This window comes from Balearica regulorum, chromosome Z, assembly GCF_011004875.1.
Source record: "Balearica regulorum gibbericeps isolate bBalReg1 chromosome Z, bBalReg1.pri, whole genome shotgun sequence".
Lineage (NCBI taxonomy): Eukaryota > Metazoa > Chordata > Aves > Gruiformes > Gruidae > Balearica > Balearica regulorum.
This window is the reverse complement of record NC_046220.1, coordinates 47015479-47035465: the sequence shown is the minus strand read 5'-3', so window position 1 is coordinate 47035465 and position 19987 is coordinate 47015479. Positions and strand designations below refer to the sequence as shown.

Below are 19987 nucleotides of genomic sequence, written 5' to 3'. Positions count from 1 at the left end.
CTGGATGCAGGCCTCCAGGTGGGGTCTCCCAAGAGCGGGGTAGAGGGGCAGGATCACCTCCCTCGACCTGCTGGTCACACTTCTTTTGATGCAGCCCAGGATACGGTTGGCTTTCTGGGCTGCATGCGCACATTGCTGGGTTATATTGAGCTTTTCATTAACCAACACCCCCAAGTCCTTCTCCTCAGGCCTGCTCTCAATCCATTTTCCTCCCAGCCTGTAGTTGTGCTTGGGTTGTCCTGACCCATGTGCAGGACCTTGCACTTGGCCTTGTTGAACTTCATGCAGTTCGCACAGGCCCACCTGTCCAGCCTGCCAAGGTCCCTCTGGATGGCATCCCTTCCCTCCAGTGTGTCGACCGCACCACACAGCTTGGTGTTGTTGGCAAACTCACTGAGGGTGCACTCTATCCCACTGTCCATGTTGCTGACAAAGATGTTGAACAGCGCCAGTCCCAGTACCGACCCCTGAGGAAAGCCACTCATCATTGCTCTCCACTTGGACATCAAGCCATTGACAGCAGCTCCTTGAGTGCAACCATCCATCCAATTCCTTACCCACTGAGTGGTCCATCCATCAAATCAACGTCTCTCCAATTTAGAGACAAGGATGTCGTGTGGGACAGTGTCAAACGCCTTGCACAAGTCCAAGTAGATGACGTCAGTTGTTCTTCCCTTATCCACCAACACTATAACCTGATTGTAAAAGGCTACCAAATTTGTCAGGCATGATTTGCCCTTAGTGAAGCCATGTTGGCTGTCAGCAATCACCTCATTGTTTTCCATGTGCCCGAGCACAGTTTCTAGTAGGATCTTACCAGGCACAGAGGTGAGTGACCAGCCTCTAATTCCCCGAGTCTTCCTGTTTTCCCTTTTTAAAAGAGGTTTGATTTTTTCAAATGTACCGAGTGCTTCCAAATTCTATTACGTTTATCTAAGATGTTAAATGCAGATTTAAATGCCTAATTCTCAGCTCACACATTTAAAAATGTGACCAAATATTAGTTGTTAGCTTTTTTTTTTTCCAGCTGTTTGATGGATTTATGTATTTTGTCTGCTGAGATTGCATTACCCTGTACAGAACTATGACAATCTGAATGGGATTGCCTGGAAAAAAAGGTGACTATTTTTGGAATCTTATTTGACAGAGAAACATAGTAATACACATAATTCTTCAGTTAATAAAAGTAGATTCAAAATAAATAAGCTAATCTGAATAACTGTCATTTGCTCTTGGAATACACATTATTTTTAGGGCAAATAAGCTGATAGTGTGCTTCCAAGCCTACTTCAGAGAGAGCTGTAGCAAAGCATAGGAAACAAAAATATTGTTGCAAACTGCCATAAGAGCACATTGATACATATTTTTTAATAAAATAAACCTTCTGATGTGCAAATAAAATTTAATGCATGTCTAGTCTCCCAGTCCAGATTTCATAAACATAAGAATTCAAAAGTCAATAAACTAGTGGACTTTTATGTAGACTTGCTGCCCATGTTGAATGTACAATGACCATTTCATCCTGAATATTAATAACAAAATTGTTAAGATAAAAAGGCAGATAATAAGAGTGGGATTTTGAGAACTCACTACTGGTTAATTGCAGAAGACCACCTCAGAAAATAAAAAAAGTACAGTAATTTGGCATTCGCTGAGGATGACTAGAAGCACTCATCCAATTACAAAATTTCACAGTAACATAGATTTTTAAGGCCGGAAAGGATTGATACTCCCTTTCCCTCTGACCTGGAGAGGATGACACTGGCTGCAGATGTTCATTGAGGGGCTCCTGATTCGTACCCACAATTAATGGCTGATTTAAAACATGTTATGTAAAAAAGTACTCAGGTTTTAGAGGCTTCTATCTGTAGTTAATCACCACTTACACTCACTGCAAATATGTTTGCCAGTTGTCCTCAAACACATCTTTTTTACAATGTCATATGAGCAGACTGAGAGAACCAGCTGATATCAAGCATAGAATTGTAGCATGGTTTGTGTTGGAAGGGACTTTTAAAGGTGTAGTCCACGCCTCAAGCAATGAGCAGGGACATCTTCAACTAGGCCAGCTTGCTCAGAGCCCTGTCCAACCTGACCTTGAATGTTTCCTGGCATGGGGCATCTATCACCTCTCTGGGAAACCTGTTTTCACTAGGTTTCTATGAAACAAAGCAATTCATGTTTCACCACCCTCATCGTAAAAATGTCTTCATTTTATCTAGTCTGTATCTTTCTTCTTTTAGTTTAAAACCATTACCCCTTGTCCTATTGCTACAAGCCCTATTAAAATGTCTGTCTCCATCTTTCTTATAAGCCCCCTTTAAGTACTGAAAGTCCACAACAAGGTCTCCCCAGAGCCTTCTCTGCTCCAAGCTAAATGCCCCAACTCTCTTAGCCTTTCCTCATAGAAGTGCTCCATTGCTCTGATCTTTTTTGTGGCCCTCCTCTGGCATCGCTCCAACAGGTCCATATCTTTTTTGTACTGGAGACTTCAGAGGCGGATGCAGTACTCCAGGTGGGGTCTCGCCAGAGTGGGGCAGAGGGGAAGAATCACTTCCCTTGACCTGCTGCCACACTTCTTCTGATGCAGCCGAGGATGCAGTTGGCTTTCTGTTTTGCAAGTGCACGTTGCTGGCGCACGTCCAGTTTGTCATCCACCAGTACTCACAAGTCCTTTCCTTCAGGGCTGCTCTCAATCCCATCATCCCCCAGCCTGTACTGATACCACGGGTTGCCCTGACCCAGGTGCAGGACCTTGCACTTGGCCTTGTTGAAACTCATGAGGTTCTCATGGGCCCACTTCTCATGCCGGTCCAGTCCTTCTGAATGGCATCCCTTCCCTCACGCATGTCAACTGCACCACTCAGCTTGGTGTTGTCTGCAAACTTGCTGAGGGTGTGCTCAATCCCACTATTGTGTCATTGATGAAGGTAATAAACAGTACTGGTGCCAATATGGAAACCTGAGGGACACCACTTGTTACTGATCTCCATATGGACATTGAGCCATTGACCACAAACTTGCAACCATCCAGCTAATTCCTTATCCAACAAACAGTCCATCCTTCAAATCCCTTTCTCTCCAATTTAGAGAGAAGGATGCTGTGGGAGACTATGTCAAAGACGTCACAGAAGTCCAGAGAGATGACATCCGTAGCTCTGCCCTTGTCCACTGATGTAGACAGTCCATCATAGAAGGCCACTAGGTTGGTCAGGCAAGACTTGCCCTTTGAAAAGCCATGCTGGCTGTCTTGAATCACCTCCTTGTCCTCCATGTGCCTTAGCATAGCTTCTAGGAGGATCTGTTCCATGATCTTCCCAGGCACAGAGGTGAGACTGACAGGTCAGTAGTTCCCAGGGTCCTCATTTCTACCCTTTTTAGAAATGGCTGCAATATTTCCCTTTTTCCACTCACCAGGGACTTTGCCTGACTGTCATGACTCTTCTAATATGGAGAGTGGCTTGGCAACTATATCAGTCAATTCCTTCAGGACTCTGAGATGCATCTCATTAGGTCCCACAGACTTATGTATGTTCAGTTTCCTCAGATGAACCTGATCTTCTCTTACAGTGGGTGGGACTTGGGTCCCCCAGTCCTTGCTTTGAGGTTCATCTACTGAAGAGGTGTGGGAAGAGAGGCTGCCAGTGAAGACTGAGGTAAAATGTTGTTGAGTACCTCGGCCTTCTCATCTGTTCTTACCAATTTGCCAGTCATGTTCATCAGGGGATACACTTTCTTTGACCTTCCTTTGCTGGCTGACTTACCTATTGAAGCCCTTCTTATTATTCTCTGTGTCCCTTGCCAAGTTCAGCTCCAGCTGGGCCTTGATCTTTCTGATCCCATCCTTACACAACCAGGTAACATCCCTGGATACCTGCCTTTGCTTCCACTGCCTGAGCATTTCCTTCTTGCTCTTTAGTTTGACCAGCAGGTCTTGACTCACCCATACTGGTCTCTTGCTGTCCTTTCCTGATTTCTTACACATGGGGATCAAGAGCTCTTGCACTCTGTGGAAAGCATCCTTAACGATCTGCCAGCTCTGTTCTGGTCCCTTGTACCTGACTGCAGTTTCCCAGGGGTCTCATTGACTAACTCCTTGAATGGCTGAACTTTTCTGTCCTAAAATTCAGGGTTCTGACTTTATTCTTTGCCTGCCCCATTTCCCCCAGGACTACAAACTCCACCAGTGCATGATCACTGCAGCCCAGGCTGCCTCCAATCTTGAAGCCTCTGATTAGCTCATTTGTGTTGGTGACCAACAGGTCCCACAATCCACCCCCTCTGGTAGGCGCATCTATTGCCTGGCCTAAGAAGTTATCCTCAATGCGTTTCAGGAGTCTCCCGGACTGCTCAACATGCTACTCTTCCAGCAGATGTCAGGGTGGTTGAAGTCCCCCAGCAGGATGAGAGCCTACCAGCATGATGCCTCCTGCAGCTGGACTAAGTTTTGTCAATAGAATCCCCTTAATTGGGCAGCCTGTAGTAAATGCTGACCACAAGGTTCTCTTTGTTTTCTCTGTCTCTAATTCCTACCTATAAGCTTTCAGCCTGCTCATGGCTATTCTGCAGAGACAGCTCTTCACAATCTATTCATTTCTTGATGTAGAGGGATACTCCTCCACCCCTCCTTCCTCGCCTGTCCCTTGTGAACAGCCTGTAGCCATCAATAGCAATGCTCCAGTCATGGAATTTGTCCCACACAATTTCAGTAATAACAACTAGGTCATAGCTTTCTAGCAGCATGGTGGCTTCCAATTCCTCCTGTTTATTGTATGCATTTGTGTGGAGGCACTTCAGTCAGGCTGTCAGCCACGCCATCTTTTTAGAGGAACACATCTTAATTCCTTTGAGGTATTTCCCCAGTGTTTTCTTCTTGGTTCCTATTACCTTAGGATCCACTGGCTCCTCTCTGTAAGACTTCCAAGTGTGCTCCAGTGTACCCAGCACATCACAGAGCAACAGGCTAAGGGCCCTCACGAGCCATACCTCTAACCTTCATGCATCATCCCACAGCTTGTCATGGGCGAGCCTGATGTTTTATCCTTCCCCCTTCAAGTCTAGTTTAAAGCTCTGTCAATCAGCCCTGCTAGCTCATGAGCAAAGACACTCTTCCCGCTTTGAAAGAGAAGAATCCCATCGGACACCAGCAGGCCTGGTGCTGTGTAGACCATCCCGTTATCAAAAAATCAAAATTCTCTCAATGATACCAGCCACAGAGCCATGTATTAATAGACTGGATCTGTCTGTTTCTTCCTATATCACTGCCCGCAACTGGAAGGATAGAGGAAAAAATTATCTGTGCTCTGGCTTCCCTTACGAACTGCCCCAAGGCCCAGAAGTCTCTTTTGATTGCCCTTGGACTACATGTTGCAGCTTCATTGCCACCCACATGGAAGAGCAGTAATCAGTAATAGTCTGAGGGCCATACCAGGCTAGCAAGTTTCCTAGAAAAAAGGAATTGCTAGGAATGCTGGGATAGAAGAATGGCTATAAAAATAGAAGCTCTGTTCATAGTAAGAATACAACAAATTTTAACTTTATTTATGTGGGGATCCTTCAGTTATAGACTATGCAAAATAAAGTAATTGCTATCTGATTATCTAATCTGCTCATTTATCTTCTCTGAAATTTCTCTCACCTTTGCAATGCTTCCACTTTACATGTCCTAGGTACTCTGTTCTCTTTTATCCCCTTCTATGTCACCTTCCTTCAGAACATACCTCCCATGTCCTCTTTGTAAACGTATCCCAAAATGACCTTGCCTTCTGGAAGCAAAAATCTGTAGTCCTTCCACACCATATTTCATATGTTCTCTCTTACCGTTATGTCTGTGTTTTCCATCTATATCAAAAAACTGTCTGCAGGAGAGACCATCTTTTCTCTGTTAGATGTCTCTAATGAAACATGACCATATGTGTTGTTGGTGTTTGGGCAGTACTGCAATGAATGAGTTATTCAAAACAGAGGAGCACAACAGTTTTGGCAAAAGAATAAAGTTCTTTGTGTTTACGCAGTTTCCTGTGCTTGGTGGAAATTTAACTGTAAATGAAAACAACTTTTAGCCTTAATGAAAATGTAGTGATAGGTTTGCTAGGGCAGAATACAATTTTCATATGTGGCATATCTGAAAATGCATGAAAATGTGAGCTCAGTTTCCAATCAGTTTGCTTTTTCATAAGATTTTAAAAAAAATAAAAATCTGTTTTTCTTTCCAAAATGTTAGAATAGAAAGATAAATCCTCTCTTGCCACCCCAGTAATTCGGAGGTTTTCCTGAAATTGTATCATTTTTCTTGGATGAGATATTAAACTTATCAATACAAGAATTTACTAACATTAACCTAACTGAAGAAAATGATAGATTTTGCAAGGGGTGTAATGGAAACTTAAAAAAGAAAAAAATCTGAGTTTTTCATATCTGCTTTCAGATCTACAGAGACAAGACAGCACTGATCTGCAATGCCATTTATCTCCACTTTCTGTGACAGCACATCCTGTCAAAGAGAGATTAGAGGTGGTACGAAGTTAATTGTGTCAGTAGGTCTAGAAATAAAGTGAAAGTTCAGAAAAACAGTGCAAAGTGCAAAGCAGGATGGCATATATTCACTATGGAAATCAAACCATACTTCAGGACAGACAACTTCTTTTTCATCTTCCATGGCTTGTTTCGTAGCGTGGCGATTAGTTTCTTTTTTTCTTCTACCTCTTCTTTTAGCTTTGCCAATTCTTCCTCTGTAATCGGCTCCTCCTCAGAGTCAGAATCAGATCTTCAAACAAAAGCAGGAACAAAAACTGTCACCAAAACTCAGAAAGGACAGAAGTTTTCACTGAAGCACATACTTGGTGTTAATTCTTGTTAACTTTGAGACCCAGATAAATGCCTTCATTGTGGCACAGAAGGGAGGACACAGTTCACTTAGACTTGTTATTAATTTAGTACGAAAAGCAAAGCCTGCACAGAAAGTGTTTGTTCCTGCAGAACTAACCAGCCTCCTAAGAGTCCAACTCAAAATCACAATGGGCAAGCGAGGACACTATAACTGCAGACATAAAAATGAACTTGTTCACCCCACTTCAGTGTGCCACAGGAGAGAGAACAGACACCACAGACACAGCAAAGGCAAGTTTAAACACCAGATGACAGCCCATCAAGGGATCAAGGCAATAACATTTCAGAGATAGGAAAGACTCAAAGCCACTTTTCAGCAAGGCTGTGATGCGTCCTGGCACTCGGACTAAGCAGATGCAATAGTAATGGCATCTCCAGATGTGTTGTGTTTGTAATCTGAATTTCTTATCCATGCGGTGGCTTGTAGTATCTTTGGAATCTTTGCTGATTAAGGTGATGTCCACTTTCCTAAAACCTGCATAAACACCCTTTTCTGTGTGCAATCTTACATGTCAGATAATGGCATATAGCAAATCATTAGCAGCAGGTGTGTCCTCTTCTTATGCCAGCAAACAGGAAAATGATAAAAAGGAAACCATTAGACTCTGACTTCCTGCCCTCAAAACCTGACAGTGATGACTACCACTAAGTGAACTCTTCGTAAAAGCAGTTTGAAGCATTTCTATTTGTTTCTTGTGGTGTTTTCTTTTGCCTTTTTTTTTTTTTTTTTCCTGTTTTGAATGTTTGAAAATGTACTGCAGGTTTTTTTTTTTAAATAGTTTTCTAGTTTGTTTTGGGAACAGTTCATTCAGGCTTTATCAGGTAAACAGTTTTCAGGATGTTTTACTTATCATTCACCTTTCTGAGACTTTGACATTCAAAATCTGATGTCAGAGCTGAACGATTCATTACCTAAGTCACCTAATTATATAGTTTCTATCATCTGGATAACAAAAGAATTATAAACTTTTTCTTCTACTAAAACAGATAGCACAGCTGTAGTTAAAGATTTGTATGATATAAAGGGCAAAAGGGCTTATCAGCAAGAATATTTATGAAGAGTTTCAAAACAAACAAATACAATAAAAGCAAAATTCTACAATACAGCAAAATACAAATTTCTCATTGGTCAGGTATCTTTAGTTTTCATGAAATACACATCATTATCAAAAAAGCTGCAGGGGATCTGTGTAAAAAATTAAGACACGAATGAGTAAGTTGGCAAAGGAAAGAAAGAGGTTACTGCAGTTATCAAATGCCCTGCTATTAAAGACTCAAAAGCTATTTAGAAAGCTGAACCCATAAAAATTCAGACTTCATGTGATAATAAACAGTGCCACAAAAATATAAATCTACAGAAAGAAAGACTGCTACTGAACACTAGATATATTTATTGTTATTCTGGTATTGCAACGAGCAAGTGAAGAACTAAATGAAAACTTAAGTCAAATGGATGAAGGTCAATAGAAACATTTGTGCATACAATTTTGATGCATTATAATGCAAAAAGAGTCATGACTTTAAGAAGAACAGAAGGATTAAAGGAGTCTGGGTCTGAGAGATCTTTAAATCCTCAGTTGTTACAATCAGCTGCTTTACATTTTACAAAGAAGACACCAACGTGCCCAATATTGAGGATATCCTTTGACAGAAGTTTGCTGGGTTATGTAAAACTGAAATATATAGTTTTATGAGGCTGCAGTGAGAGTGGTTGGAAATATGAGTGGTAGGTGCTAGTGCAGTGAGTTTACTGAGGAAAGGAAGCTGAGCAGAACATAAAAGGTGAAGTAGGGATAATATTGGCTCTTGTGCCCATTGCCCACTACTGCTTTATTTGTCTTTGCAAACACATCTCATCTTTCATTTTTCACTTTCCTTTGAAACCAAGAAAATAATAAAATTTCCAAATTTCTAAGCACCTTTAAGAAATCAGTTATTTCAAGAGTGGTTACACTACACAGTCAAGCTTCATGCAGTTACAGCATTTTTTTCCTTTAGCTTGAGTGGTTGAACCCTGAGATTCAAGCCAGGAAATCAGAATTCTGCCTTTTGCAACCAAAAGTCTCAGCTTTCATGAAAAGTTGTGATTCATACATTTGAAGGCCAGAAGGGTTCACTGTGACCTTCAAGCTAACATAGAGCATAAAGCATCACTAAATATTCTCACATCAAGCCACCATCTTCCTTGGTTGCAATTCAACACACACAATGCATCTTTTCCTGTCAGTAGAGCTCTTGAAATCGATGGCACTTCCTTAAATCACACACATAATGAACTTGCTCATGTTATTAATCTGTGTTTTGGTTTTATGCACATATTATACATCTGTGTTTTGCTTTTAGTTTTATCTCCTCTTTATGGACGCAATCTACTTTTCTCATGATTTTTATAAAAGCCATTTTATAGAGGTAAAAATCAAGATGAAAATGTTTCTTGGAGCTTGAATGTTTTCAGGGAAAAGACTAGTAGGACTTTAAGAGTCTAGAGTGACAAGTGAATAAATTTCACTACGTTTCTTCCTAGTTTTTTCTGAAAATTCTATTGTTTATTGATAATCCCCATAACATCCCCTGGCACTTAGTGGTCTTCAGCAGTCTTCCTGCTAGCTGAAAGATGCAGTGCCTGTCCTGTTGTAATCTTTCATGTACCTCTGGACTTTTGCATAAGCTTTATACTTTTGAGTAATCCTACTAAAAACCAGTTGATTTATTCACATATAGATCTATACAGTAAAATCAGAAATTCCACAGGCTAGGCAGAATATAAGATTCCTTCTCTGAGGATTTGTAGCTCAAGTGACTGCATACAGATTCTAAGACCAATCAGTTACAATTAGACAAGCCAGTAAAGAACAAAATAACTTTTCAATCTAGGAACATCACAGATCTCCACACAGTGAGACTATAAGGAGCAATTTAACACTAATCTTTTCGGGATGATGATTATGAACAGTGTAGAGCAGGCCGCCTTCACACCCTCATTAACAGTTAAGAATCAACCACAGCAACAACCAATAGCATCTAAAAGCCAAAGATCTAAAACTTTTCCAGAAATAAGTCCTCTCACCATGGAATTACCCCGTGAAAGTCACTACCACAGATTAAAAGACATCAAAACAATTGGGTTAAAAAAAAAAAAAAAGAGAGAGAGAATCAACACAGAGATCATCTAGGATTCCTTTATGTCCTTTATGTAGAACAATTATCACATGAAGAGCTTTTCCTGATTTAAGGTGAAAAATAGGGAGAGAAAGAGGGTAACAACATCAGATTCTACTGATTTGTACTGTGACTCAGCCAAAAAGGGCAGTGTTTGTAGAGTTTAGCAAATCCACAATGACAGCAGAAAATACATTAATATCTCCCTGTGGAATAATAGCACATTTAATTTCACTTTTCTGTTTCAGGGTTTTTTCTTTTTCTTTTTTTTTTTTTCCCCTTTAACTGCTTATTTTACTCTTATCATGCTTTTTCATACTGAAATGCATTGGCAATTAAAAAACTATGTCAGCAAGATGTACTTTTAAACAGTACATAGCATTTATCGTGATAGGTCCTCATGGACTTGTTAGACAGACTATATTTCTATGCTGCCACCCTTCTTTTCTGTCCTGAAGGTTTGCAAATCCTTTATCTGAATCATAGCTAACTATCACCAGCCTATTTTCCTTTGTTCTTACATTATTTTTGTTGGAGGGTTTGGTTTTGGGTTGTTTTTTTTTTGGGGGGGGGGTGTTGTTAAATTTTTTAAAGTATTCTTATGTTTATTATTCTGCAATCTTCTCAGCTGGTCTCCTAAAAGTCTAAAAATATAATGTTCTTGCAGTATCTTCCAGAGCATCCTCAGTTTTTCCTCAAATGTTATGCTTATTGCTTCCAGAACAAAGTCTTAATCTGGGTAGCAATTTGCAGTTACTTAGCCCAAACACATGTATTTTAATGTTAAGAGCTTTGGAAGAAAATGAAAAACATCATGCCCTCATTCAATTTTATATTTTCAGTGATCTTTGTTTAATTAATGCTCAATAAATGTTTATAATGGAAGACAGCAATAAGCAAAGGAACATGGATTGACACATTCAGGACTGTTGCTATGAGTATGGGAAATTGCACAGAGGGGTATAATTGGCACCACAGTGAAGAGCCAACACAAGGAAAGATTTTAGGCATTCTTGTAGGGAAGGGAAATGAAGTAGAAGTATGTTGAAATGGGATCACAGACAAATTAATGCAACAGCATGTCTCACTGTATTTCTTTCTTTCCTTTGACTCCTGCTGTGCTCTCCAGTGATGTCTTTGTGGGAACACAAACAGCTGTAGCAAGTGCTAAATGGGGAAAAGGGAATGTCTCTCCCTCTCTGTTGAGATGAGCATGCCTAGCTCCATTTGCTCCCTTATACACCATTCCAAGGGGTTGTTTCCTTTCCATATTCCAAGAAGGGACAGGGAGCAACAGAATGCAGGATGGCAGAAAAATACGAAATAATTTTTTTAAGTGCTCTGTGTCAATGGGGTCTTTCAAAGACCCCAAGTTGCATTAAATGCTTTGGAAAAGTGAACAGTAGTATTTCAGAGGGAGTGAGTGGGAGATAGACTTGATAATCCCATCTCAGTCCTTGGTTCTGGATTCTTGAAATTTTGGCACTGATCTCTTATAAAAAGCTGGCTCAAACCTGACTGGGAAACATGAACTCAAGCTTCTGAAAAGCATCAAGATTTCAGTTCTGCACTGGAACTAAAACTAGACCTTGCGTTTTTGGAGGTTTATCAGCTTGGAGCTTGGGGGATTTTAGTTTTGGGGAAAGGAAAAAACAGGTGAGATCTCACCTGTTATCACCTCCCCCTGTCATTTGCTTCTCTCCTCTGTCACTTTCACTCGATTTCTCCAGAGAACAGTTCATAAATGCAGGACATTTAACTATAATAAAGGTGACCCTGGCTTCAGTTCCGATTCTGCCAGACCAGATTTGGCCTAATTCTCAGGGTATTGTCAGTCCCAGAAGGGCCTGGCTAGTCATTTCCCAAGGTCCCACCCTGGACCTGTGACAAAACTCTGACTTCGTTCCACCAGAGTGGATATGGCTTTGTGGAAAGTTTCCATTTCACTCAGCCAGCACTTCCTCCCTGCAGAAAAGAAATAAAAATAAAATCTATCCAGCTCTAACTGGGCTGCAATAAGTAAGGTAGTCTTAATGACTCCTGGTATTTCACAGCTATAAATGAAAGCAGGTTTTATGTAAGATAACCATGGTTTTATATTAAAAAAAAAATAATACTGAATTACCCAGATCCTGATTTCTTTTTGTCTTTTTTCTTCTTGTTAGCCTTCTCTTTTTTCCCTTTCTTATCAGGCTTTTTGTCTTGTTTCTTCTCATTTTTGCCTTTCCCACTTTTACCTCCTTTCTCATCTTCCTGCTCTTCATCATCTTCCTTGGATTTCTGATTTGCCTGGTTCTTCCCGGCTTTCACAGGGTCCCCATCAGAATCACTGCCTTCATTTCCAGCTGCTCGTCCCCGTCCTCTACGGTTTCTGTGCCTGCGATGCCCAGCTCTCCTTGTCCCATCTTCATCACCTTCATCCTCCTCACCACCACGCCTGGCTCTCCCTCTGGCATGTCCCCTTCTGGTTCTCGGTGTTGCTCTCTTCTCCCCTTTTCCTGTGATGGAGAAAAAAAAAAAAAATATGAGAGAAGGCAGTATGTTAGAGGGAGACCTTTCCTCCTTCTCCATTCGTACAGATAATCAGAAAATATCTGAGTGTGGCCTCAAAGCAATCCACACTACTGACCTGTTCCTTTAACATTTTCTTCATTCTCAGCTTCACTGCCTTCTTCGTTGTCAACATCACTGCCATCTGTGGAGTGAAAACAGAGGCCAGTGCATGTGAAGTGTGGATCAGTCATCAGGAATGCAGGGGTTTTAAGAAATTCTTAGCAATTACTGCATTGTACTTCCTTACACCATTTCACAAACCCAGCTTTTTGGAACATGGTAAATAGTTTTCAAGAAATAAGATAAAGACAGGAAAAATAGTTACGCTTTCGTTCAACACTCAAATTTGTGCACCTCAAAGTGATGCCAGGAAGCACTCCCTCTCATGGAAGAAATATGTAGGAGAGGAGGACCCTCAAAAAGAAACATGATAGCAATATTCTACAATTTGAGGAAAAGAACAAGGAAGATGAAAAAGCTTCTCAGGAAATTCTCAGAGTTTTTCTTAAACATGTGAAAGATAAGCACTGGCTGAGATTAAAGAAGATTAAAAGAATCATTTTCTGACTTGACTGACTGGCAAGCATGAAGGTTCATAGCTTCAACATGGCTGAAGAGCACAATCCCAGAAGAAAGCGGAGATGTACTCTCAGTAGCAGCAACCAAATCTTCAAGCATAGTGACAAAAGTTGACCCAGCCTGCTCCTATGCTGTACCACAGTCCTCTTCTACCACTTAGAAGGTTATAATAACATTGGAAACCCTATTTACAGAAGCAAGTAGTATTTCTGCTCAGAAATATCTTTGGTTTGGCATTGATCTCTTGTTTAAGTACTTCAGCCTCGGTAAGTTCAATAAGAGATGTTGTCTCTGCTACTCATCAATAACCAGGAAAGTATCCAATTCATTTGCCTGGTACACTTGGAACCTGGGATCATGCTCATATAGAGAAGAAGACAAAAAATCCTCTTTCATACACATTATATCAAACATAATATTTAATTAGTACACTCACTGAAAATATTGGTATGAACATATTATTTAACGGGTCACTCCTGAAACTGCTAGTAGTACTCACCAGCAATGTTTCTTCAGAAGCCATCCAAATAATACCTAAGAAGCCAGGAGCTAACAGGGTCTCTTGAGGTATCTTTGAGCTTGTACATGTGGGAGAGCACTTGAGACACATCAGGGAAGTATGTAGAAATACATGGTGTTAGGAGACTAATGATAAGACTAAGGAATATTACCAGGAATAGAAATAGGTAGCAGTCATTCCACTCCTATATACCATATATGTTCCAGATGTGTGCTAATTTCCCCTCTGTACGGACAGGACAAGTGACATGTCATGATCATGTTATAGTTGCTTTTTTCAGGCAAAAAGAAACTACAGTTATCTTCCTTCTTCGCTCATCTGTAATACTTTTGAATTTTTCTTTATATTCTGTCTTTCTCCACCCATTCCCTAGTTCCCTAGTTCCTTTTATAAATTGTATTAAGCCACTAGTGATTTATTGATAATTTATACACAAATCGATTTATCTAGGGACTGCCATAGCTAACTATCAGGCACAACTTCTTAGCTTTACCCAGTATCAAAGAAAAGCAGTAAAATATGTAAGGCTGCAAACAAGAAAGAATCTAGAGTCTTGTTTCACTGTGTGCAATAATGGGCAAAAGGTTATTGTCCAGAATTTGACAGGCATTTTAAAACTGGGATATATGTAGGGAGTCTGTTTCCTCCACAAAACATTTCACTGTAATTACATTTTCTATCATTTCCACAGCATCTGCACAATATTTTTTTAAGACTATGCAAAAATGTTATCATTTGATATCATCAGTGGAATGTGAAAATAAGTACTCCTTTGTTCTGTTTGGACATATGCCTTCTGCTGCTGACAGTAACAGGATCTCCATTTGACAAAGATCATTATGTTGCTATTGAAAGCTTGCAAAGATGAAGACAGACACTTCTAAAGAGATACTTTGCATGCAACAATAGGGCATGGTCTTTTATTGCAACTAATGCTTTTGCTGACCTCCTCCAGCCAAACTGAATTTCCCCAGGAAGCACTTAAATGGTGCAAGATTGGCTTCACTGCAGGTTCTGATGAGCACATACAACAAGTAAACAGCTGGAGGTTTATCATATACACTGAAACATGCATTAGCAGTGACAGTGTATCCTGCCCGAGCTGACATTATATTGACATACTAGTGAAAGTGACAATGGACTATGTAACACAGAGGCTTAAGCAGGGCAGAAGGCAGCTGTTGGGTTTTAATTAATTCTAATAGTATAAGGGCAACAGATGTGCTAGTCTGAATCTCACATTTCAGGTAAAATAAAGTGTTAAACTAATTAATAGATTTCAGGCTGATTGAAGAAAGTACAAGGAACACTACTATCTGAATAGTAACTCCTGCATGTTTATGTCTTTTTTCATCTAAATACTCAGGCATATGAGTAATAATTAAAAAAATAAAGAAAGAAAGAAATGAAGAAAAAGGGTAAAATTGAACAGAAGTATATATTGCCACGAAACAAACCTAGAAAAAAATAACCAGTAATTACATGGAATCATGCAGCTAGAAGGGTAGTCAGTACTACAGACATACCGAACAAGCACACATGCAGCTTCAAAAGTTGTTTCTGCAAAAATTTAAAATTATAGCTTCAAACTGAACTTCAGAACATTCCTGCCTCCACAGCCCCATGGCTCATATAGAGATGAAACTTGCTGATATGAAGAATGATAGAGGTTTGTCCTTCTCATTCTTGTGTATCCACAGAATAAGATGTCCCTCCCAGGTCTTGGGATATGATGCAGAAAGCATTGTACTAGAATTTGCTTCTAAAAGAAGCTGGAAACCAAGGAGAACTGTCTAATCCTCCAGTTTCTTCTCACTCTATGTCATGAGCTGTGTCACTAGCATTAAAACTGAAGCTCAGGGTGGAAATAAAAGTTACTTGTGTCAGCTGTGATAGCAGTTGGTGCTGTTTAGGAGGAACAAAATCACTGAGGCGGTGGGATGAAGGAGCTTTACCACCCCTGAGGTCTGTTCTGAGCAGTGCACACCCGTGCATAGCCACCCCACACCGCACCCACAGTACAGCTGTCCCTGGAGACTTGTAATTCAGACAAACTGTATTAATAATTGTCTTTTTGCGTTGGGGGGTTTTGCACATGTCATTAAAAGACCAGTGTTGTTAGTTGGTTGGGTATTTGGGCAATAAGAGAGAGAAATAATCAGTACTGTGTTTAACATTATTATTATTATTAGAAAGTTATTTCAGATCATTAACTCTGTAATACTTTTCAAAGAGGAAAGCAAGAAGCTAGGCAGCTCATAACTCAGCACTTTACCTGCTTGTGGCAAACTCTGTCTTCTTGACTTACTGGAGAAGCATTTCAATGATATACAAATTACATTTCATTGTGACACTAAATTTAAATGCAGTTTAGCACTAAATTTAAGTGATCTCCTATAAACCACAACACAAAGAAACAACGTGCATTCCTCAGGCACTGTATTATCACCTTATGGGAAAACTGAAAAGCATTTTTAATGTTCTGGTTTATTGAAATAGAAATGTATAGTCTTTGATGCAGGAACAAAATCATCACTATGTGGGATCCTTTTAGGTCTATATACTTCTGCTTTGTTAAATAGATCTTCATGTGATCCCACTTATCAAAAGTTCAGTGAATCCTCTACTAGAATCAACTAAGTCGCACTAAAGCACTGTCTAGAATTACTCATTGTTCCAGAAAAGTGTTGATAGGACCTCATTTCTTCACAGTATTAATATTCATAGGGCTAATATCAGGTTATTAGTCTTTGAGTCAGCTAATTTGAGTTTATGTGACCCAGACCAAACTATTCCTCAGCTGTTACATTTTCAAGGATACATCATCCTGCGCAAACGATACATGTATCATTATACATGTATATAAAATTCTTTATGTTCTAGGACACCTAATCACTTTCTGAATATTTTTCCACAGTAGTTTAAGGGAAACTTTCTCATCTTTCTAAACTAAGGGCAGGGAAAGTGTAATGTGAGTAAGCTATCATTTTACTTGAAGTCTTATTTATGTTTTAGACTATAGTCACAATAGAAGTGTCCTGAATATGGGCTGACACTAACCTGCAAGTCAGACACTGCAGGGAAGACAGAACACCGGACAGCTCAGGAGAGAGCTCAAAATGTCGACATGTTGGCTAGTGAGGAAATTAAGGACAATAAAAAAAATGTATAAAACCATAGGAGTCTTTGCTGTATGAGGTGGTCATTTAGCAGATTGTGGGGGCTGTTGTATCTTTACCTTTTTTTCCCAAGTTGTTTGTACAGCACCTGTCAGAGGATACTACTCAGATTTCATGTTTTGTGGTTTTTTTAAAAATTTGTTTTATACTGACAAAGTTTCCTTGATTTTTTCACTGTGAGAAAGGACAATGATTCTTGGAACTATTCTGTAAAATATGGCCCACCTTTGCAATATTACTGCTCACATTACTACCATGTAAAACTGACTGCTACTGAAAAATTCTGCATGCTGGTATGCAAAGTAATCTGTAATTAAAAAAAAAAAATCAGATTTTTGCATAAGTTTTAAAATAAATTTCTACTTAATTAATGAATTAATTGTCAAGCCAATTAAATGGATCATATGCAGACATAGCCATGCAAGAAATTATTGTGTCTTCCTCTGGAGTGGACCATGCTAGACTTTTTTCAGTGCTGGAAAGACATCAGCCTAGATATAGCTAATAAACTGGGTGCCCCACACGTAGAAATGTCAGCAATACAAGATCATGTTAGACAACAAATGCACCTGAAATACTAGTCAAAAAGAATAGGAAGAGTTGTATATAATTTTCAGTTCTAGGTATTTACATAGTTTCCATTCTATTCTTTGTGATCATATAAATATGAAAGTGTCTCACAACACTTCTGTGAGGATAAATATCACTAGAAGTAACAGCTGTGAAACACACCAGAAATACCAAGTCTCACAGAAAGTCTATGGCAAGAGTGAATTGGTGCAGACTTCCACATGCAGGATGTGAGACCTTAACATTATAGACCACATCCTCTTACTGTATTTCAAAACATTGAGAAAAACAGCTTGGCCTACCTTAGGCATGAGAAAAGGAGACTTGAAACACAGAAATTACAAATAAAAATTGCATTTACAGAACAACTGAAATAGTATTTGAGACCATGCGTGATTCTTCTTCTATGTTGTTCCCAGTTAACGTTGGAATTTTTTCTTCCAATGGACTAAAATAAAAATCACAATCCAAAACAAAAATCTTGTCCAGCAATAGCTATGAATTTATGAAATAAAATAACAATTTCTATTCAGTTACCCTCACCCTAGCAAATATAGTGCTTATTTTTCTGCACCTGAATTGGCAAGGTTGTAAATACTAAAGTAGGCAGAATATTTATCATACAATGTCATAAAGCCTCTAGTGCCTTGGAAGGCTTATTAGTCTTAATGTATATGCTGTGGCCAGCAGACTTCTACAGCCAAAGAGTTTCTGGAAGTTGCCTCAGGGACAATAAGCTTTCCCTCTCTGTAGATTGTTACTAAAGAGAATTTGCCCAAGTGCAGACCAGTCAACATTTGAAAATTGCAGATGGGGACCACAGGGAACAAATGGAATCCACTAATTCACATCCATAAATTGCTTATTTGTTTTCCACTGGTAAGGAAATATTACAATTGTTCTACCAAAACAACAGAGGCTAAGCTCACGTAGATCAAGTTTGCATGGTGGCTACCATCGGGCACATCACCTCATCACACTCTCCTCTTTCCATTTTCCTTCCAGGGTGTACTTAAACACCATGAGGTTTGAGTGTTGTCTTTCAGTTTGTGGGTCCAGACTTCTCTTAGGCAAAGTTCTTCTTCAGAGATAAATAAACTTATTGCACAATTTCAGTGCAAGAATTTTAGGCCAAATCTGATTTTGTTACTATAAACCCTACGGAAAGCAGAAGAGGAAGATAATTCAGTGAGAAACCCTTCTGCATTTCACCCTCTTCAGGAAAACATGCAGAAAACTTTCCAGGTCACTGTGTCTTACACTATCTATGTGGATACACCCACATTTCCCTACCTATGCCAGACAAAGACCTAACCATGTAGTGCTTTGTCCTACCCAAGACTAGAGATCTGACAAGCTTGCAGGACCCATTGGTTACTGTAATAAAACAATAAGGAGAAACCACATTTACATTGTGTGTTCATCACACAGTTGGCTTGATGGTTGGCAATTTTTCATTTTCATTGCAGTCTTTATTGCAAGAATTAGGATCAGAATATTAATTTTCCAATGCATTCTGGGAAGTGTGAGACTGCAGTAAATCATACAAATCTGACCTTTTCAGGTTCTGAAATGTACTTTACTGAGCTTATTGTCATTCATTGATTGTGCTGTTAATATGGGAAGAACACGTTAATATGGAGAAAACAGTTTAAGTCCAAGTTACAAATGTAGCATTCTTAGTGGATCTGAAGTCAACTGTATTTTTTACTATCTTGTGAGAAGGTAGCTCTTTTAAGGTTGATACCTACAGCTGACCAGCTCACCACAAATTTTCTTTGACCAGCAGGTCAAGGGAGATGATTGTGCCCCTCTACTCCACACTCATGAGACCCCACCTGGAGTACTGCATCCAGTTCTGGGGGCCCCAGTACATGAGAGACATGGAGCTGTTGGAGCGAGTCCAGAGGACGGCCACGAAGCTGATCAGAGGGCTGGAGCACCTTTCCTATGAGGACAGGCTGAGAGAGTTGGGGTTGTTCAGTCTGGAGAAAAGAAGGCTCCAAGGAGACCTTATGGCAGCCTTGCAGTACCTGAAGAACACCTACAGGAAAGCTGGAGAGGGATTGTTTACAAGGGCATGGAGTGATAGGACAAGTGGTAATGGCTTTAAATTAAAAGAGGGTAGATTTAGATTTAGATATGAGGATAAAATTCTTCACTGTGAGGGCGGTGAGGTAGTGGAACAGGTTGCCCAGAGAAACTGTGGATGCCCCCTCCCTGGAAGTGTTGAAGGCCAGGTTGGATGGGGCTTTGGGCAACCTGGTCTAGTGGAGGGTGTCCCTGCTCATGGCAGGGGGGTTGGAACTAGATGGTCTTTAAGGTCCCTTCTAACCCAAACCATTCTATAATTTTGTGATTTTTAGAGGATAATAGGCACTTTTCATCTAATCTCTTTTAAACACCTATTCTGAAGATTTGTGCCCTAAATCTTCTGAGAAGCCTAGAACAATGAATTCACATTCATGAACTTAGCGTAAGGAACCATACATCTTCTACTATCATAGATTTTGCAGAAGATATTTGTTATGAAACAAGA

At 39.9% G+C, this 19987-nt stretch overlaps 1 protein-coding gene across 1 annotated transcript in view; it reads right to left on the bottom strand.

Annotated features, from left to right (window-relative positions):
* Positions 1 to 19987, bottom strand: part of TMC1 (transmembrane channel like 1) — an 85751-nt gene that overhangs the window by 51385 nt on the left and 14379 nt on the right. The window contains exons 3-5 of the mRNA XM_075739654.1: positions 12677 to 12742; positions 12173 to 12545; positions 6626 to 6766 (exon numbers count right to left, since the gene is read on the bottom strand). Of these exons, the coding sequence (XP_075595769.1) occupies positions 6626 to 6766; positions 12173 to 12545; positions 12677 to 12742 (580 nt within the window). The remainder of the gene's footprint in view (positions 1 to 6625; positions 6767 to 12172; positions 12546 to 12676; positions 12743 to 19987) is intronic.